The 22,061-nt window shown below is 32.6% G+C and overlaps 2 protein-coding genes across 4 annotated transcripts; both read right to left on the reverse strand.

The window, feature by feature from the left end:
• Positions 1–418: 418 nt before the first annotated feature.
• Positions 419–7,619, reverse strand: LOC147299014 (putative fatty acyl-CoA reductase 5). 3 transcript variants are annotated; one of them, XM_086233981.1, is made up of 10 exons: positions 7,379–7,619; positions 6,792–6,895; positions 6,479–6,681; positions 5,779–5,879; positions 4,037–4,232; positions 3,693–3,854; positions 2,529–2,610; positions 1,373–1,639; positions 751–878; positions 419–673 (listed from the first exon to the last, which is right to left on the reverse strand). In XM_086233981.1, the coding sequence occupies exons 1-10, from the start codon at positions 7,455–7,457 to the stop codon at positions 517–519; spliced, it is 1,479 nt and encodes a 492-aa protein (XP_086090107.1). In that variant the 5' UTR covers positions 7,458–7,619; the 3' UTR covers positions 419–516. The 3 variants fall into 3 exon arrangements, with proteins under 3 accessions (XP_086090107.1, XP_086090117.1, XP_086090123.1); XM_086233991.1 differs by lacking the exon at positions 7,379–7,619 and having other exon boundaries at positions 6,479–6,658; positions 6,792–6,863; XM_086233997.1 differs by lacking the exon at positions 751–878 and having other exon boundaries at positions 535–673.
• Positions 7,620–16,635: 9,016 nt separating this feature from the next.
• On the reverse strand, positions 16,636–17,493 carry LOC147299015 (protein FAR1-RELATED SEQUENCE 5-like). Its single transcript, XM_086229188.1, has one exon. It carries the CDS (start codon positions 17,491–17,493, stop codon positions 16,636–16,638), a length of 858 nt encoding a protein of 285 aa, XP_086085314.1.
• Positions 17,494–22,061: the final 4,568 nt, after the last annotated feature.

The following is a 22,061-nucleotide window of genomic DNA, read 5'->3' on the forward strand; positions in this document are numbered from 1 at the left end:
ACTGCTACATAGCAAAACGGTTTAGAGTTTAGCTCCCTGCCCAAAACCCGAGACCTAAATCCTAAGCCATAAGTTTTGGAACCCTAAACCCCATTTCTAAACCCTAAACCTCATTTATATAACATGCACTCTATTTTTATACCCTAAACTAAATTAAGGGTAACGTTATAATGTTACACCCATAAGTAATAAAAAAAAAAGGATGGGCAAATTGATATTTTTCAATGCACCAAAGTATATGACATCATCAAGTGGATTGAGCTTAATGACTCAAATGAGCTGGGCCATTGACTAAAATGTAATTTATCAAAATATATTATTGACTAATATGAGATATAAAATTTTGTATTGACCTATTTGTAATATTGAAACTTTTTATTTACTTTTTTGTAATTTGCTATTAATACAATGAACAATGATGATTCACAATTGCAATCATCATGGATCAAAATGTAGCTAACACATGCTCACACTTACATATACTATCTCAGTGGAAACGTATGACTCTTTCAATCATCATTTCCTCATAACATATTTTCGAAGGCCAGGAATGTGAGTGTTCATAATGTAGTCTTCCCAATCGATGAATTTCGGATCAAAATTAAAATTTTCCGCATCTATGAAACTCTCCCTTGAAATCCTTCGCAACTCTTCAGTATTGATGTCGTCAAAGCTACATTCAAAATTAACATGTTAATGTCAATCAATGCGTAATTACAATGTATAATCATCAAAATGAAGAATACATACATGCCCTTGAATAGCATATAGGGTTTGTATAACTCTACCAAGCGCATCACCAATTTGAGTTTTTGATTATAGTTAACATATACGTCTTGGAAATATTGGCCGAATGCCATATTCACGAACTTTAAGCCCTTTAAAAAAAACAAAAGGTAGCATGAAACGTTAATTTCAATATATAGTACTGCACAGCATGATGCATGTATATTTTGAAAGTTTAATTGCACCAATAGTGCATTTACTTTTTTTAAAATTCTAGTGGGGTTTATGGATTAAATTTCTTGAAATTTCCATAAAATGTCTAATGTGTTTCAGTTTGGTCTAAACATTAAATCAGTTGGATGTTCGTCTATTTTGGCACGTGTCGCACGTGTCGCACATGTGGGCTTAGATTGAGGGACAAAATTGTCCATCCACATGGCCAAAATAGACGAAAATCTAATGTGAGTTTACGGTTATTTAGACCAAACTGGAATATGTTAGACATTTGTGGACTAAATTATAAAAAAATTTAGTTTGTAAACCTTATTGAGATTTTAGAAAAAGTAAGCTAGTAGACTATTGATGCAATTAACTCATATTTATATAGAGCATATATTATATCAAGGTTAGGTAGATAAGAACAAACCTCCAGAGGTAGCATGAAGCGAATTTGCATGTACATGCGAAAAGTAGCCATAGTGCTAAATATTGTACCCTTGACAACCTTGACATGCTTTCCATCCTTGTCAATCAATGGATTTTTGGTGAAGTATCGGAAGATAAAATTGTGAATATGAAAGAAATTTATAGGATTTCTCAATGAGCTTCCCACATGGTAAATGATGCCAGAAGATTTATTTGCATTCGCCACCATTGCTACAATTATTGAATTTACCACCATGTCAACAGGCATCTGCATAGTTACAAAATTTAATCGCCCTTTAGTTTTGCATATAAAAAAAAAATTGTTTTGATTACATATGCCCAATAATTCATTCTAATTTTTTAAAATTCTTAAAAAAAAAAAAAACACTAATTTTTTAAAATTTTTACTTGATACTCAATTGTTTTCTCGATAGAGAACATAAGTGCGAAATGTAGCAACTCTACGCTTTATGCATGTCCACTAAGTATTGAGAAACTAACAAAGAATATTAGCCATTTTTAGGGCTACTTATGTACATACTGTAATATGTAATATGCAATGCTTTGAATGGTACATCATTTTTAGGACCATATTCAAGGACTATTCTTATAAAAAATTAATTAGTTATCTAATTGCAATCAAATAAATATACTATACATACTAAATGATCATGATAGTAATTAAATGGCTAAAATATTTCTAATGTGGCTAGCTCATTTTTTATGGGTGATTTTCAAAGAGACCTTGAATAAGTTGGGTTCAAATGATTGGACATCAGTATTTTCTAAAGATGTCTTCAAATTTAAGTTTGTGGGCTTGATCCACCATGTAGTCCCATGATATGAATTGTTCATTTTAAGTCCCTCTTTGAAGATAATTCTTAATTACAAAATATTAGTTAAATAGAAAATTATTTAATCATCATATATGATCAAATAACTAAACGAATTTTGATATGACTGATTTTTAGTATGAATAATCTATGAAGCTAAGAACGATAGAAGATTTGGATCATAGATATATGGAGTGGAACGGTAAGTATCATATTAAAGTTACATATATAACACTTTGTGCTAATTGAATTAATACTTCTATATATAGGCATGTGTCAGTGTGTGTGTGGAGGAGGTGTGGGCATCATGCAGTTTAAACTCACCATATCAAATACTGACTTAGGATCCACAAGTAGGCATGTCAACTTCCCTTTACCGTAACCAGCAATCACGCTATCAATGGTTCTGTAACCACCAAGATCGAACACATTTATATGTATGAGTTTAAGATTGAGCACATGTACGAGTTTAAGATCAAACTAAAAAGTTCATTATACCATTTAATTTTTGTTGCATGAAACGTGGAAGCACAGCAAAAATATATGCCCACAATTAAATTATTGTTTTTTTCTTTCTAGTCTCTTTAATGACAATTGAAAATTTAGGAGAAATGTATATCATTAAGCTATCCTATACTTTAGTACTGTTAGTTCTATTGGCTCATAAACTTCTAATTTCGCTAATAAACAAAATGAATTATGCATGTTTATTGTTACTTGAAATAGTAAATTTATCTAAATCTTTTAGTCACCAACTAGCGATCAGTACTCTATTGCCATGTTTCTTTCTAATATGGAAGAAATTCTAAGTTTGAATCTACCCTTAAATACAAAATAATAATAATAATAATAATAATAATAATAATAATAATAATAATAATAATAATTAAACTTTGTAGTCAAACTTTTTTCCGGTCAAAATACAAAGATTAATTACTTTTTTCTTTTAGGTTAGGCCACCCAATAATGATGTATTGCTTGTTCCTATTAATTTACTATACATTTTTTCGAAAGGAAATTATGTTAATGTCCTTACTATCAGAGTATTACATATAATAATAAACTACTATATTTTCTCAAAGTTCAAATACGATAAATTTCATTCTTTACATAAAATTTGTATTTTTGGCAAATATTAGTTTTTATCTCTCGATCAAGATCCATGATAAAAGATATAAAATTATGTAGGAAAAAAAAATATAATATCTAGCTCCATATATGGGACATATACATTATAACAAGCGTCCGTTAGCTAATATATAGTATATGAGACTATTATATATATGCTATTTTCATCAATCTCTACGAGACTGAGAGAAGAATATGCTAGCTAGTTATTTAACAACCATGTGGACATAATTTAAAGTGTAATTAATTGATGAAATTGCAAGTGGAGGAGGATATTATAACTTAGCTAGTCTTAAAGTTTAGGGGTTAATGATACGTCCAAAAGGAAACTTTTAATGTGTATGCATATTAATTTATTACCTGAAACCTTGAATCCAGCCTGGAAATGGTTCCATGTAAGTGCTAGTAACCACAGTCGGACGTATGATGACAATCGGTAGTTTATCTTTTGAGTGTTTCAGAAGTATTTCTGCCATTGCCTTTGTAAATACATATGTGTTTGGCCATCCATGAAGTTGAGCCCTAAAGTTGTTCATTAAAAATAAGGAAAAACCAATAATAATTAAACACTTTCTCATGCTAGAATATATGTAGGAATGTTTAAAATGTTAATTTGGAGAAAAAATAAAATAAAAGTCCAAACATATAAGAATCATAGTTGAGGGCCGGGTTTATAAGGCACAGTTAGAGCGATGCTCCAAAACCTTTCAATGCCAAAATCCTTCATTGTGGTTGTAATAACTTCTTCTGAAGCATCTTGTGCTTTTAGTTCATTCAATTTCTCCTCCACCAAGTTCTTCTCTAGAACTTTGAAATCAGATTTAGTGGTCTCATTTACCATATCGTCCATTGAAGATGAGTCCTCTAGAATGAGTCCTACCTTTTCACCACACACATAAGCTGGAAAAGATGATTTACCATCAGTGAATCAAATTAAATCCAACAAGGACATTAAGATGGGAAAATAAAATGAAGTATAAAACACAATATATCTTTTTTTATGATGTGAACACAGGTAGTACTAATTTCTATTCTCCTCTCATTTCCTTACTTATCTTTTTAATTATCAAATGAAAATGAATGGAGAACTTGTCTCACATTAATATACCCATTGTGACACGTACTCCACCTAATATTGCTTAAATTTTTAGATTGAATATTAGATGTGGTTCAAATTAACTCACCAAATGCAGGTCACCTTAACAAGAACCACAAAAAAGATCATTTGTCTATGTATTATTTGGGCTACTCCTTCTATTGCCAATTGGTTTTGGGATGGATGCCTAGATTTCTTCATGGTATCAGAGCAGGTTATCCACGTGATACGCCTAACGGCCACACGTGCTCCCACGTCACCCAATATATATTGTTTACGTGTTAAGCTTAAATGACATCACACGTGCAGGAGCGTGTTGAGAGAAATCTCACATTAAAGATATGAGAGCCTTGCTAGTGGCTTACAAGGATTTAGGTTACTCCTCCCATTGCTAATTGGTTTTCAGATGAATGCCTAGATTTCTTCATGATGTTGAGAGAAATCTCACATTGAAGATGTGAGGGCCTTGCTAGTGGCTTATAAAGATTTGGGCTACTCCTCCCATTGCCAATTGATTTTGGGGTGCATGCCTAGATTTCTTCATGGTATCAGAGCAGCCCAAAACCAATTGGCAATAGGAGGAGTAGCCCAAATCTTAATTATAAGCCACTAGCAAGGCCCTCACATCTTCAATGTGAGATTTCTCTCAACACGCCCCCGCACATGTGGCGTCATTTAAGTCTAACACGTGAACAATTTATATTGGGTGACGTTGGAGCACGTGTGGCCGTTAGGTGCATCACGTGAATAACCTGGCTCTGATACTATAAAGAAATCTAGGCATTCATCCTAAAACTAATTGGCAATGGGAGAAGTAGCCCAAATCCTTATAAACCACTAGCAAGGCCCTCACATCTTCAATGTGAGATTTCTCTCATGTATGAGTACCAAAAAAATTATTCAACGCGAGAAGAAGTGTTGTGCATAGTCTCACTCAGTTGTAATAAGTGTGTATCATATATACTCATTGAATCATTCCACCTAAGTTTTAAACAATAAAAACTTTTAGCTAGATTGGATAACCAATAAAGAAAAATGCTAGTCAGTTGCTTTGGGCAACTTTTGTATATATGTGGAAGCGAGTTTGTAGTGGGCGCGCGACTGCGGCTGGCATTTCTCTTCGATGCGACTTTGTATAATCGCTTTGTTTAACTATGATTACTATGTACGGTTGGATATATGTAAGATTCACTAATTCAGGCCACATTGGCTTGGACCTATTTTGTATGAGGACTCTCTTCATTAATAAAACCTCATAAGCTTCCTCTCAAAAAACCATTGATGGAACAGAAAAACAAAAAAAAAAACAAAAACAAAAATAAAAACAAAAGAAAAGAAAGAAAAACTAACCAGTAGATATGTGGAGAAGTATCTCAAGTTTCAAACATTTCTTTGCAAAACTCAACACATGCAGAACTCCAAATGTATTGACGTCCAGTGCAATATCATACCTGCCCGCAAATATATGCATATTATTTAGTTTATAATTAAGTTGAGAATATATATTACACAATATATATGGGTTGTATTATATATGTTTTCATATATATTACTCTCACACACACAGAGATAGATATATATATATATGTATGTGGATGTAAAAGCGTGTAGTACATCCACATATACTTGAAGAGAGAGAAATCTCAAATAATTTTATTTAAAGAATTTATTGGGTTCACTCTATAGTCTCTACGTTATATATATTTCAATGATTTATATTATTTACTTTTTTGATTTTCATTGAATTATTATTTCTACAAAAAAATTAGATAATCAAGAACCATTCAACCATTTGATTAAATGGTAATCTTTTTTAGTGTTTATTAAAAACTAATAGTTTTTTCGCCTATTTATTATTTGGATAAAACTATATATCTTAATGGTTTTCAATTTATTTAATTTTTTACATGGTAACATTTGAATAAAAACTTAAAAAATAGACCATTTAAATTATTAAAATATCATATGAAATAAACCCACGAGAAATCTCTTAAGTAAATTATTTGATAAATTCCTTAAAGAATGAGCCTCTGTAATTTATTATACGCACCTTTCGTCAAAGTTGGTGGTTGCTGCAGAATTAAATATGATTTGTATTTCACCGCACATTTCTTCTCTCAACTTGACTTCTTTCAGACCCAGATTTTCAGAAGTTACATCTCCCGGGAGAGCAACAACTTTTTGTGATATAAAGGAATCAAAATCTGCGCCCCATTTCTCCCTGAGAACCCTGAACAACTCCTTCCCTATGATCTTCGTAATTTATATGTATGTAGAATAAGTAAATTAATAAATGCACGTCATTACAAAATTACATGAACATGAAAATGGTGTTGTTTTGTGCATATAATTTGTATATAAACCTCATCATGCATGCGGTGTGTGGCAGACTTGGCATCGGAAGCTCGTATAAGAAGATAGAGCTTTTTCACATCTGGTTGAATCCTTAGTATTTTCTCCACAAATACTGCATGCATTTATATATTTACAAAGTTAGGATTAGACGAAAAAAATTTGATTATGACCGTAACACCGTCACGTGATGTTATTACTTATTAATCACATGTTATAATATAAATAGATACAGAGTTATATTTTTAGGGTATAATATTAATAAATATACACGCATTATAACAAAGGTGGCAGATTAGTAAAATTATGTAGCGGTGTTATGATAACACCCAAACTTCACCTTATTAGAAGAAAAATTATGTTATAGACCGTAACACCATCACATAGAGTAATCAATCCAAATATTTTAATATATGTGAATGAAGAGTTAGTTATACTAAGTGGCCGTGTTACGGTTATACAGAATAGTTACTCTTATTAGAGATAGAGAGAGAGAGAGAGAGAGAGAGAGAGAGAGAGAGAGAGAGAGAGAGAGAGAGAGAGAGAGAGAGAGAGAGAGAGAGAGAGAGAGAGAGAGAGAGTGAGTGGAAATATATACCCATTGCAAGGAAGCCAGTGGCTCCAGTAACTAAAATGCTCTTATTCTTCAGATATCCGAGTATGCTCCCCAACTCCATTATTGTAGAATTTAATAGTACAAATGCAGAGACCGAGAGAGCTAGAGGGAAGTATGTATGTTGGTTCTGAAATCTTAAGTATAGATGTTTTCTTGGATTCAGAGTGATGGAGAGAACTGCCGGTTTAGTACTTAAAACTAAAATTTTCTTGGATTCAGAGGAAAGGAGTAAAGTGTCGGTATCATTTATAAAGAATAAGACGAGGCCGAAGTGCCGAACAGTATCACTAGTTTGCTGTTCTTGTACAAGTTCTCTAGCTACCAACCTACCTACTTAATTTAATTGTATACGTGGTAGTGTATAATACTGTACCGACTTGGTCACACCAAGCCAAACCAATATTGCCAACTTTTCTTAATTTGATGTGAATATAGTACCTACCTACTTAATTTTAATGATAAACTATATTTTTGGTCTTATGTTAGTTTTGACATAAAAGCAGTTTTAGTTCATGTGGTTTAAAAATTGCTAATTTGCTCTCTTTGTTTTAAATGTTACTTACAATTTTGGGACAATTTAGAATTTTGTGAGTTAATTAAAAAATCAGATTTTTAATTTGGGAAGGAATGATTCATTTATTTTTTGAAAAAAAAAAATGTTGATGAGTGATTGAAAGACCATCTCATTGGCTTCTAAAACTAATTTCAATTTTCATTTTTTATTTGAGTTCCACAAAATTTTTTGGTTTTGAGTTCCAACTTTGGGATTTCTTTGATTTCTTGCTTGAAAATCAAATTCAAGGCTTTATGAATTATTTTCGGCATTTTTTAGTGAAACCTGCAAGTTTTTTTTATAGTAACCTTAATGAATTTGTAAAAAATTAAAAATTATCCTATCATTGTTAACGGTTTAAACCAAAAAGACTACATTTTGTAATTTTAAATAACATAGACCAAAACTAATTTCGGATCAAAATACATAGACTAAAAATGCAATTTGCCTTAATTGTAAATGTGATAATTTATAGTTCTATTTTATGGACAAATGAGCACTAATGAACACTTAATTAGTATGTTTATTGGTTAAATTTAACATAATAAATAAATGAGTTAATAATTTTAATAATCATAAATTCAGTTTAACATTCTTCACAATTGCTTAAAATTTGTAGATTAACTAAATTACTTTGCATATATATATATATATTATATAATGCATGCACACATTAATTAATTACGTAGCTAGCGTACAATATCTAGGTTGATAGTAACAGATATATATAGTAGAAAGTAGATAGTAGATGGCCGACTTTAATTTTGTTGGGTTGGGTGGCATGTTATGACAATGTACACATCTTCTGCCTTCTATGTGGTTTAAAATACTACTACATTTATGTGTGTCACCTGCCAGCCAATCAACCAAACAATATTTTTAAGGGGCTTTCACTTTTCGGCCATTTTTTCCCAACTCATGTAAACTTTCTCCCTAGTCGTTTTCATGCTTAATTTCCAGACCCTTTTAAAATTTCAGTGAAAAATATATACTAAAAAGGTCTAAGATCATGCACACAAATTTATAAGTAATGCCACTATTGACATCACTTGTCGCCATGATATTAATTGTATAGAAAATTACAAATAAATCAATAAAATATTTGAAAATTTATAATAGTCAAAATATAATTTGGGTTTCCATAATAGTCATATGCACATATTTGCTAATTACATAATGATCAATAGGCCCAGCCAAATTTTGGTGGCCCTATATTATTCCTAGTATTAAATTATTATCACGCCCTTCAAAAATATTTTGACTCAATTTTAAAAATAGTGACTGTCACATAGTTACCAAGTCTAAAAACAGTATCTGTATGACAGTTTTCAATTAAAAAATGATAACTGTATGATAGTTACAAGTTAAAAAAGAGTAATTGTGTGATAGTTACCAATTAAAAAAAAACATAAAAATGATAACTGTGTGACGGTCATGGGCGAATCTATGTTATGGGCTGCTTAGGCTGCAGCCCAGGTGCTTTTTTGGGTTTTTTTAAGCTTAGTTGTATACATTTGAAGCCTAGCCTAGTCTATTTCCATCCAAATCCCACTGGCCCTTTGATTTATTGGCTTTGCTGAACATTAAGTTAATTAACTCATCATTCCATGACAGTAATCATGTGCTGAACATTAACCCACCAAAGAATAAAAAATTATTTTAATTAAATTGTTTCCTTTTCCCCTGATCCCCAAAACTTCTTACCTATGCAAATGAGAGCAACACATAGATCTCTCTCATCTCCTAACCCCCACCACACACTGTTCTAACTCTAAGTCTCTAATAAGGTATTATATGAGTTTTAATTTGGGTTTATATCTCAATGGTCTTTATTTTTTTCTCAACTGTTTATTAAATTAGTAGAAATAGGGTTGGCAAAAGACTACGACTTGATTGATAGATTGATTCGTCTGGTGTTGACTCTTTATGTTGCCACATCAACGAAAGAACGCGCATTTTCATCTATGATGTTTATTAAAAAATCGACTTCGAAACAAGATAGACGATAAATTTCTGGCTGAATGTATGATCATCCCCATTGAACGAGAATTTTCTAATTAATAGTATCGATAATGAATTGATAATTGATAATTTTTACTTAGTGAAGAAACGTTGGGCCCAACTTAGATAGTGTTATATAGTATTTGCCATTACGTCCCCCCTAATTAACTAGGTGCAACTTTTTTTTTTAAGACAAAAATAGTTCGTAAGCTAAGTTTAGCCTACCCCACTTTGAAATCCTAGATTCGCCCCTGGTGACGATTACCATTTAAAAAACGATAAATGTCACACAATTACCAATTTAAAAAAAGTATGCAGTTGTTATTGACTTATATATAATTTTAAAAATTGGACATTGGTGATGTTAGCAGCATGTCAGCACAATGACAAGATTTGTAAATTCCTTTGTGTTATTGTCTGGTTGTTAATTTACATAGTGTATTTTAATTTCATTTTGGTCATGTGACTATCACGATATTTTAAAAAAGTTCATTGACTAATTTGTAATATTGAAAATATTTATTCATTTTTTTGTAATTGACCCTATTTAATATTGAGCAGTGTTAGAGATCCCAAATTTGTATCCCAAATTCATATTTTGAATGATGTGTCAGTATTTCATTGATTTATACATAGCTCACCCTAAGTATTATGTATTTCACAACAAGTAAAACACTGACATGTGTAATGACAGATCATTTAGGTAAGTAGATTACCAACAAAAAGGTAAAATAACCACCTGCACTTGATCTAGACACCACATGTTGTTTCTTACTCCGCCAAGTAACTAGATTACCACCTGCACTTAATTGCAACCTCTAATAAGTAGCGATTCTTCGGTTCAGCAACCTCATTCTATTGTGGAGTATAAGGACATGCAAGAAGTCTGATGAAGAATACCATGCAAACCAAAAAAATCCGTCAAACCTTTGTTCACATATTCTCCTTCATTATTAGAGTGAAGAATACGAATTGATTGATTGAATTGAGTTTGCACCATCTTATAAAACAACTGAAACACTTCACACACATCACCCTTATTATGAAGAAAATAAATCTAGGTCATTCGTGTGCATTCATCAATAAATGTGACAAACCATTGAACACTATTGAAAGTAGAAAAAAGTGAAGGCCCCAAAACATCAGAGTGAACCAAACCAAAAGGAATTGTACCAAATTTTTTATCATTCGGATAGGAAACGTTTCTATGGCTTTTAGACAACACACAAGTTTCACATTTAAAATCCTAAAAATTACAACTAGTAAATAATAACGAAAACAACCGCCGAAGGTAACCAAATGAAGGATGACCTAACCGCTGATGCCAGAGCCAGATCTTCCTTTTATTCACCACTAACTATGCCCCACTGACTTAATGCGTTCGACTCAAACCACCCGGACCCAACTCATCATCCAGATAGTACAAATCCCCATCCTTTCTACCACTTTCAATCCTCTCCTTGGTATGGATGTCCTGGAAAACACAGTAAGTAGGAAAGAAAACACAAAAACAGCCAAGGGAAGCGATTAGTTGACTAACAGACAATAAATTACAATTCAAGGATAGGACAAACAAGGTATTAGACAAGGTGAGAGACGAAACAGACACAGTTCCAATTCCAAGAACAGGAGAGGAAACACCATTGGCATTGGTAATGTATGACTTTGGGCTATTGGAAGACAAGGATTGGAAAGCGTATCTATCACAAGTTATGTGGTATGTGGCACTTGTGTTGATTATCCATGTATGTGTACAAGAATTAACAGGAGTTCTCAAAGCATAACAAGATATACCTGACTTGGCAGCGAAACCAGAAGCATCGACCAAATTTTCCGTAGGAGCCGGTTTGGTTGCCTTAGAGGTAGAAACCTCTGACGATGCCTTAGTGTGCTTCGGATGCCATTTCAGATATCCATGAAGAAGCCAACACTTCTCTACCACATGTTTCGTATGACCACAGTGAGTACACTTCTGAGTCCCATTCTTGTTTGAATTAAACCAATTACCACCAGAGGGTCTTGCTACCATAACTCCTCCCTCTTTAGTAGAACCACCAAGCATGATATCCTGTTGATTTGCCTTAGCACAGACACTAGCATAAACAACCTGTAGGTCAGGTAGAGGAGAAGTAGCCAAGATTAGACCACGAACATGATCAAGGTGAGGATCAAGACCCGCCACAAAGATATACAACCTATTATCACTCAGGATTTTGTGATAAAGCTCGACATCTTCAGAGTGTTTCATAGGACACGGCTGGATGACATCTATTTCTTGCCATAATTTCTACAAAATCCCAAAGAAAGCTTTAACATAACTATTATTCTGACGAGTAGACATTACCTATCAATGAAGCAAATAGATCTTAAAGGAATCTTGACTGACGGAGTACGGTCTCTTCAAAGCCTTCCAAATCTCCTTTGCAATTGACATTCGAATAAACAATGATTGAACATCTTTAGTCATGGCATCCAAAAGCCAAGATGTAACCATGCAATTTTCATTCTCCCAAGCATCATACTCAAGAGACTCAAGGTCATCAGAAGCAGCATAGGCACCGGTGATCAAACCCCAACGTAGGCGACCACAAATCTTTCGTTGGGCACTAAGAGCCCATTCCCCATAATTGGTTCCATCTAATTTTTTGGGGGTAATGAGGCTATCATTAATAGATACCGGAGGAAGAGGCTTAAACAAATTGGAGGAACCCTCCTCCGTGTCCTTCTTCGACTTGGTAATTACGGGAGCATCACCCATCTTGAGTTATGCAACAAAGAAAAACAATGGAATTTACACCAAGTTTTTAGGAAAAACTTCAATAAAAAAACCAAGAAGAAGAACAACCCTAAACCACCACCAAAAAATCGAAAAATAGTTGAGAGGAATTTTGGGTGGCTCTGATACCAACTCAAACAAAGTGTTTAGGGTTTTAATTATGTATTATTTCACTCACCCATGAATAGAGTATATTTATACAAGTTCAACAAAAGGCACAAATAACGAGCCCAATAATAAACCTAATCCTATAATTACAAGGTAAGTAACAATAAGGAAAGTAACTTAACATGACTGGGTGAGAGACAGAGAGAGTCGAGAGAGATTAATTAGGTTTTTTTTTTTTGGGTTTCAATTGGCCAAATCAAATAAATAAATAAAAAACATTAGGATTGGAGTTTGGCCAAATAAATTAAAAAAAAAAAACATTAGGGTTGATAACTATAGTATATGTTATATGTTATATGTTATATAGTATATACTTATATAGTATATATTATATCAGTGCGCTTCAGGTAAGAAAGGCCGCACCTTTTCAAAATTTGCGAACACTCGGTCTTGGGCATTGGATGAATTTTAAATAGATCTAGCGGTTTTAAAACTAAAAGAGCATCTATCACTTAAAATACCCGAAACAGAAACGGGTCATCAATAACCCATTAATTACCAACCCATCACCCTTTTGCAACCCACATACTCCATACCCAGAGTGTGACTGTGTGAGAACGATGTTCTCTTTTCCATCTTTTTCAAACTCCATGAAAGCTCGCATCGAATACTTGCGTATCAATGTAAAAGGAACCCAGATATATTCTTGAATCACAAAAGGTACTGACCTCTATTTACTATTTTCGATTTGAATATTTATTGGTTTTTAATTCTTCTAAATATTAAGGGATTTCTGAGTTACAATATATTACAAAAATTGAAGCTTTTTTAGCAACCTCTCACATCATCGCCCTCTCTCAGGTATGGGTTCTCACTTTTTTGGCTTCCAATCTTTAATTTAAAACTCTAGGGCTCATCTCTGTAATTCTTTTTTTTTTGTCAACATTTCTGTAATTTTTTAATCTCACTTTTTTCATGAAGTAAAGGTTTTTGCTATATATTGTACATGTGTGTGTGAAAAGAATTGTGTTGCTTTAGATGTGCGATTTTTTTTTTGTCAACATCTCTGTAATTCTTTAATCTCTATAATTTTTTTTTGGTCAACATCTCTAGCTATAATTGATGAAGAGCATCGAAGGAGCTGACAAGCTCCAGATAGTCTTGCAATGTTGTTTATCCATTTCAATTGGTTATGGATTGTATTGTAAGATCGGCTCAACTCAATTATATGGAAAGCTGACACTTGTTTTCATTATTGGTACTTGAATGGTTGTTTCTTATTTGGTTGTTGAGAAAATGGAGTTAGAAAAAGAAGATTTGATATTGCTAAATGGATTTTTGTTTCGTTATTGATACTTGATTTTTTTACTTTCTTTAAACAATTTACTAAATTTTATGAGGTCTGGATGCATTGATTTTTATGTGGCTTGCTTTGTTTAGTTTATGCAAATTTTATTGCAGATATTATAGGAAAATGGAGGTTTACTTGGTTGGTTTTTGCAGACTTTCTTGACGAATCTTCACTGTCATGCATAATTTGGAGTCATAGATTTGGAGTCACAGATTTGGAGTCACTGGAATGGAGAAACTCATATCTACTTCCCATCAAGCACAAACAAGCCAACACTTGCACTTTTGTAGTTTTTTCTTTTGGCCTGATCGAAGATCTTTTGTAGTTATTGATTACCACAATTATTCATTTGTATATGAATTGTACAATCTTGACAGTGATATGTGGAACATGAATTGAATACAATTGTTGTCATATAATGCAGAAAGAGGTTCTTTTCCTTAAAATGTTGTTTTTCCTTTCCAATGATTCATGACTAAGTATTGCTTTTTTGTTACAAAATCAAAATTACATACCCATTCATAAATTCTACTGAGCAACATTTCAGGTTCACATACTAACTTCATAAATTAAAAGCACCGACTGTAATAAAATCAAATTCATATACCAACTCCATCAATCATGAATCCATCACAAAATCAAAATCACATACCAATTGGTGTTAGTTTAATATTAGTTTTAAACTAAACTAATACCAAATGATCTTGGTGCCACAAATTACAGTATCACTTGGTTCTAGTCTAAACTAACACCAACTTTCTTTACACACAAAAATCAAAAAACAAATGGCTAATTGATGCTAGCACATCCTAATGGGTTTGGACCAAACAAAATATCATTTGCCGAGAGTTAAGAAGTCTCCTGATAGTTCATTCTACAAAAAAGAATGAAGAGAAAAAGTAAGTTATTTTAATTTAGAAATTAAGAATTATAACAGCAAATTGCTATGGCCATATATGCATAGACATTAATTACATGTAGATGAACAACATTCATCATCCAAATTAGTAAAAGTTGGATTCGCATCGCTATCAATTGAAGGAGATCTACATGAGGACAAAAAACAAATTACATATAGAAATTAGTATTCAATAACTAGACAATAAAAGCATAATTCATAAAAAAAAAAAAAAAAAATTATACATTCTTACCGATTAAAAAGCTTTGGATAGTTTCTTTTGTCATGCGACCGTCCAATTTTGCCACAACCATGACAATGCCTACCTTTCTATGTTGCCTTCTTTTTTGCTATCTCTTTTCCTCCCTTTAATCTCTTACCACACCCTTTTGCTCTAACTGGAGCAGGTTCATTAAATCTATGTTCAAGAGTACATTTTTTTTCTCAGTCACTATTGCACTTCTAGCACTTATAGTACAAACCATTGGTTGAACTTTGTCAAGTAGAGAATCCAAAGCATCTATAAATTGTTTGTTTGCCTCTTTACTTACCGGCCATGACCTTATTAATCACTTGTGCAGCACATTGCAACAATCTAGCCCGCCTCAAAAGTAAAGCTTTGTTGTCTGTTATCCCAGCACCATTAGAATCTAGCACAACTTAAGATTTTGCTGATTTAGTCCATCTCTTTAAAACATATTGATTAGGCAAAAATTCAACATCTTAGATTTTAATCAAATATGCCAAAATATGCCTACATGAGATTCCATCACTTTCAAATTGTTTGCAACTGCATGATGCAAAATCCAAGCCTTTTTCATAATTAATTTCTCGCAACTTAGATTTCCCATCATTTTTTTTTAGAACCTTATACATGTAGTGGGTGGTATTCACTTAAAAATTCCAACTTATAATTGAAACTCTCCTACAACTCGTCTTGGAATAACCAAAATTTTGAACGTGTATACACATCAGCCATTGCATATCGTAAGGCAACTTCGATTTTGGTTTCTCATTTAAGTCAACATGATCTGCTCTTAACTCCTTATGGCGTTGGTGTAGGATTCCCCTATTAAACTAAATCATAAACTCCACTAATGAACAATTCTTGAAAACATACCTTTTATAAAATGAATGTGAACTTTCTGCTCACTGGCTACTTGACATACTAGCTAAGAAAACATGATTCATATATGCTGGCACCCATGTTGAGCGGATTTCAAACATTGAATGCAGCCACCGATTATCATTCAATCCACTTTTCTCAATGATTTCAACCCATTTTGATTTAAACACATCCGTGCTATCTGAATTCCATATGTAATTTTGAAAGGCATGAAAGTAATTTGTATATTTAAGGGTATCTAACTTCTCAGAAAATTTATTCACAATGTGCCAACTACAGAACCTGTGAAATGTTTGTGGGAGTGCTTCAAAAATAGCTTTGGTGATTGCTGGATCTTGGTCAGTAATGATCATTTTGGGGGCACTGCTTGGCATAACACTCAAAATTGCTTGAATAACTAAACAAAAGAATATGTGCTCTCGTCACTTAATAATGCACAAGCAAAATTATTGTCTGGCCATGATTATTAACCTCTATCAATGGTGCTAAAATCATTCCATATCGATTTGTGTTATACGTAGTATCAATGATAACTACATCCCCATAAAATTTGTAAGGACATCTAGAAGTAGCATCAGCCCAAAAGCAACATGTAATCATTTTTTCATCATCTGACTCTATTTTGAAAATGAAAGAAGAATTTTTATCTTGCTCTAACTCAAAATGTGCAAACAACATATCAGCATCTTGCTCCTTCGTCTCACTACGACAATCTCTTTTGTAGTTATAGAGATCTTGTTTTGTACAACCTACAGTTTCTAGTCCTCTTACCTGGACTCCAAGAAAATCAAATTGTTGATGTATTGGCACATTTACAGTGCTTAGTTGTTGTGCTAATAATTTGTGAATACTTGAAACCTCACGGTGAGATCTTAAAAATTGCACTATTTCTTGGCTTGTCAAATTATGGTTGTGACCCTCAACAAATACAGTGAGTACATATGTACCATACTTAGATTTCACAACTGCAATTCTTGCTTCACAATCCTCTTTTACTAATCCCCGATGCCTTTTTTTTGGGTTCTCCCCTTCTGAATTGGATGCCTTACAATTTTCTCCTACTAACCATGGACGTGTCTCATGCTGATTCTTTCTTTTTGGATTGAATTTTCCTTCTTTTTGGCACACAACTCCTTGAACACTAAACCCCCCTTCTTTTGCGTATCTATTATAAAACTCTTCAACATCATCTAATGTTTGAAACTCTTGACCCTGTTTAGGCTTGAATTGATCATTTACTCGAGGAATGTAAATCTTATCATTGGCATTTGAATCAAACCCCATTTTAGTGGAAACTGAGACAATCACACGCAAAGTTGAAGAGTATTAATAATACTCTTGCTAGCATTTAATCAAAGTAAATTAACTCCAAAAACAGCAGTACGATAGTAAAGTAATGAATGCATCAAAGCTCTAAATTAACTATGCCAATCAAACAAGCCTAAAAAAATCACATTCAATAAAAAGAAAATTAACATGGAACATATGAGGTTCCTAACTATAATTCAGTACCCACTATGAAGTTAACAAAAACCTATATTTTATAATGGCATGAGAGTTTCATATATAAGAAAATGAACGACAAACCCAAGACATGCCTTACAAAGCTGTGATTTTTGTGAGTAAAACCCATAAGAAAGTCGCCATTTTTATTATGAGGCAAGTAAGAAACCCTTGAAAAGAGACCAAAGATATATTTGTTGACCAAAAGGAAGACCGTACCTAAGAGATGTGCGACGGTTTGCCGATGCGAGCTTTTTTTATTCGAACTGCAATGAAGTTGTTAACTATTGGACTATGATGTGCTCTGCAGATGATCCATACCAGTATAGGGATGGAAGAGGGAAAGATGTGCTCTGCCTCTGCGTGCGGGAAATTGAAATGTCAAATGGGCTTTTCTCTACCCGTTTCAATTTTGGGTATTTTGAGTGAAAATTATATTTTTAAGCTAGAGCCATTGGATTGGTTTAAAACAGATCCAATGCTCAAAAGCTAATGTTCACATGTTTTAAAATGGTGCAAACGTTCTCACTAGAAGCACACTGTATGTTATATAGTATATGTTATATGTTATATACTCATATTCATTAAGTTGATATTACTCACCATAAGCTTATACCCATAAACTATAATTGGTATTATACACCATAACCTTATACCCTAAGGGCCTAAACCATAAAGTCTGAAACCTTATACCTTAAATTATAGTTTTGGACTTTTAGTAATATTTTCATAATATATAAACTATAAATTATATAAAATATAAAGTTATAAACCAGTAATATTTTTTAGACTTTTATGCAATGATAATATTTAAATAGAGATCTAAAATAATATTCTAAAGTCCAAAGAAATGATATATAAAATATATTTAATTTTATTAATTATTATATCAAGTCCAAAGAAATATATATAATTTTTTTCACATTTAATAAAAAAATAAAAAAAATAAAAAAAATATTTTCGGTACGGTACGGGATTGAGATGTGAAAACCACTCCCATCCCATTAATGATCGATAAGGTACAGGTTCAGTATGAGATATTGGAAGGTATAATTTTTCGGCACAAAATTGACACGAAACGAGATGAAATCGGATTAGTTTTCGGTATCTGGTTTTGGTGCCCAGCCCTAAGTGTCACTATTTAGACCAAACTTTTTTATCAGTAGCCCCAACACTTTAATTAAAATATAATCTCCTACTTTATCCTAATACAAATTGACTAAAAAGGACATATTTGTTAATAAACAAACCTTATATTTATTTATATTTTGAGATTTATTCAGTTTTTTTTTTTCAAACTAATTTAAAAAAACTATAAAAAAAAAAAAAAAAAAGCAGCCAAAACCCATTGTCCCATCCCCACCAGCAGCAGTCCAACCCCGCCACCACCCCTTTCACCTCCCCCTAGGCCGGTGGCCCTCCCTCCTCCTTCTCTCTCTCTCTCTCTCTCTCTCTCTCTCTCTCTCTCTCTCTCATTAGTTAACATATGCCATGATAGGATGTAGAAGCTATTAACACACATGCAATCATTATTTACTTAGGGGCATAACTTACAATACAACTAGATCTGTGATTCATCTTTGCATGAGAGAGAAGAGAAATTATTCAGTGATACGAATATACCACTAACCAAGCTGAATGATATATCGCTTCAATCTCATTGGCTCATTTTATGACGTGGGTCCAGCTGTTTAATAAAAGAATACAGCTTTAAACAAACGACGTTTGTAACTCCTAACTTACGTTCAACGAAATGGCGTTTCCATGCACCAACGCCAAAAGGCCCAAAACTGAATCACACGCTGTAAGACTACCACTTTCAGATTAGAGCTTTTGGATTTGTGAGAGAAAATAAAAAGTGATGCAACTCCTCAAATCGTCTGCAGATTCTTTCAATGGAGTTCAAAGGTATAAAATCTTTTTACACTGGGTTTTTTTTTGGAGATTTTTGTCTCGTTTTCAAAGGTCTAAAATCTTTTTACCCTTATGTTTGATTGTGTTAATTCTCATGTATTCATGTCTTTTTCTCTCTAAATTTATCTGGGTTTCATGAATTTCATCATATTTTACTTTTGGGTTGTTTGGTTCTCAAGAAAGAACTAGAATTCAACAGAAAATTAGAGTTTTGGTTGAGGACAATTGTCAGATTCTTTTTGAAGTATTAATTTTACAAGATTTTTTCATATAACCATAATGTATGGACATGGCTGATCAATTTAAATAACGTAGTCTATGCTTGCTATTAAATCTTTCAAATGTCATTGTAGTACTACGTAAGAAGCTCTATTTGTAGATATAATTGAACTTGACTAGTTACATGTTTCATGTTTTAGCTTGCCATTTGATTAATTGGATTTTAATGGGTTTGAAAACATGCATGTTCTCAAAGGTCCTTTGAGGTTTTGATGTTGTTTAGAATTAAAAGAAATGAACTTTGGATATGCTTAGCAGGATAGCTTTTAATGTCCGTGTGAACAGGATAGCAAATCCAATTGATCCTTGGGTTGTTTATTGTTGTGGATGGAATTGCGGGTGAGATCAACCAAGATATAATTTGATGAAAAGCTTACAACTGCAATTGGAAAGGAGTTACACATTTTGCCATGCAATTGTAAAGGAATTATAATTATAATTCATTCATTAGAGAAGATAATTAATTGATGAGTTTCTTTTATGCTGGATTGATATCTTTCAATCTTTTCAGTATATATGGAGTGAGGTTTATGGAATCAAATTCCTTGCAGAAATTGGTTTAGTAACTTAAGTACTGGTTGTGATTTATGTTGAGAGTATTGAACTTTCATGTGATAGCTAGTAGACTGCTTGAATCTTCCTCGATTAAGTCTGACCATGATTCACATGCATTTTGTAGAAATTGGCAATTCATATTGGAGAGGTTGTCATCACCAAATATTTTTACACTCACAGGAACCCTATTTGTTGTTCTTTGCAGTTGCTATATATTTAGCCTTCCAGCTTGAAGACAAGTGTAAAACTGAGGTAGAGATTTGTAAGATGATTAGTCTTACTAAAGTCACTATCTGCAAAATCTACCAGAAGCTCTTGGAGAGTAAGGACGATTTATTCCCATCTAATTATACTCTAGTTGCAACTCTAGAAAAAGCGTTTTCTACCACTATAATTGCTTCAAGCCATTCTTCAGTTGATTCATCAGATGTGAAAATATGATGACCTTTCCGAGTAACTGTTGGTTGTAGGAATTAAAGAAGTGATTGCCAATGCAAAGAAGATTGCTAAGGAGTTTGCTACTTAGTCAAGGAGAAAACTAGCTTTGTCAGTTATTTTTAGTAAATTTGAGTTGTATTGGGTACAGAGATTAGAAGTGTGGCATATACAGTTAGATCCCTTTGTGCAATAAATTATGCATTGGTGTGTGTTTATTTTTTTTTAAATCTTTCAGTTCAACATGCCAAAAAAAAATATTCATTTACTTATGAATGATAGTGCTGGTTGCTAAAGTCTACTAGCACACAACATAAAACATAAGTAGGCAGCAGATACTCTGGTCTACAGGTCAAATATCCTGGTTCATTTGAATCGGAGTCATGTATAAGAAGCCTGTAGAAGATTAATATGCTACTGAATGTCTAGGCTGAATTAATATTACTTTGATGATTAATATGATAGTGATATATAACAAGATTGCATTTTTAATATATTTCATTTACTATACATTTGAATAGTGAATACCAAAGTAATAACTAATAACTGAAACATATATAAACCCTTAAACCTTATTCAAAATATGCAAGGTGGACATAGGTTTGAACAAAGTATACAAATGAGGTGGCATAAAGCATCCAGCACATAGCCAAATTTCATATTTGGTCTTAAAACATGTAATCAAAATTATAAACCTTCAAACTAGAAAACAAATCATAGAAATCATACTACTTGAACACATCACTTGGTACTTCTTCTGTTCAAACCCGATTATTCTAATACGAAATTTTAATCTTGAAACCACCATTGTAAGTTATGACAATGAAAAACATCACTGCTAAAATTATCACCATAAAATTTATACATCGATTATTACTAAAACCATAAACATCGCTTCCACCTACACCCAAAAATAATATATTAAGTCAACTTAAGAATAATACATGCCAAGAGTAAAAAAGTTTAGTAATAATTCAATTTATTTTTCCATTACACGTTACCTTACAAAAATACTTAGACACTATTCTTTTGGATCTTGTTGGTGTGTGGCAAAACTTGTGGATGAATTCTGCCATTACAATTAAAAAAAAAAACATGAAAAATAATATCATTATAATTTCTAATTTTTTGTTCTAAATTGTGATTTCAACGTACATGAATGAATT

Source organism: Dryas octopetala, chromosome 1 (genome assembly GCF_963921425.1).
Source record: "Dryas octopetala chromosome 1, drDryOcto1.1, whole genome shotgun sequence".
NCBI lineage: Eukaryota > Viridiplantae > Streptophyta > Magnoliopsida > Rosales > Rosaceae > Dryas > Dryas octopetala.

Bases quoted from the DNA above. Each gene is read 5' to 3' on its own strand.
- LOC147299015 (XM_086229188.1), bottom strand. From the start codon at position 17,493: ATGGGGTTTGATTCAAATGCCAATGATAAGATTTACATTCCTCGAGTA.
- LOC147299014 (XM_086233981.1), bottom strand. From the start codon at position 7,457: ATGGAGTTGGGGAGCATACTCGGATATCTGAAGAATAAGAGCATTTTA. The intron at 5,880-6,478 runs GTGCGTATAATA...ATTTGCGGGCAG, and splicing joins ACCACCAACTTTGACGAAAG to GTATGATATTGCACTGGACG. The intron at 2,611-3,692 runs GTAATAAATTAA...TGGTGGTTACAG, and splicing joins GGCTGGATTCAAGGTTTCAG to AACCATTGATAGCGTGATTG.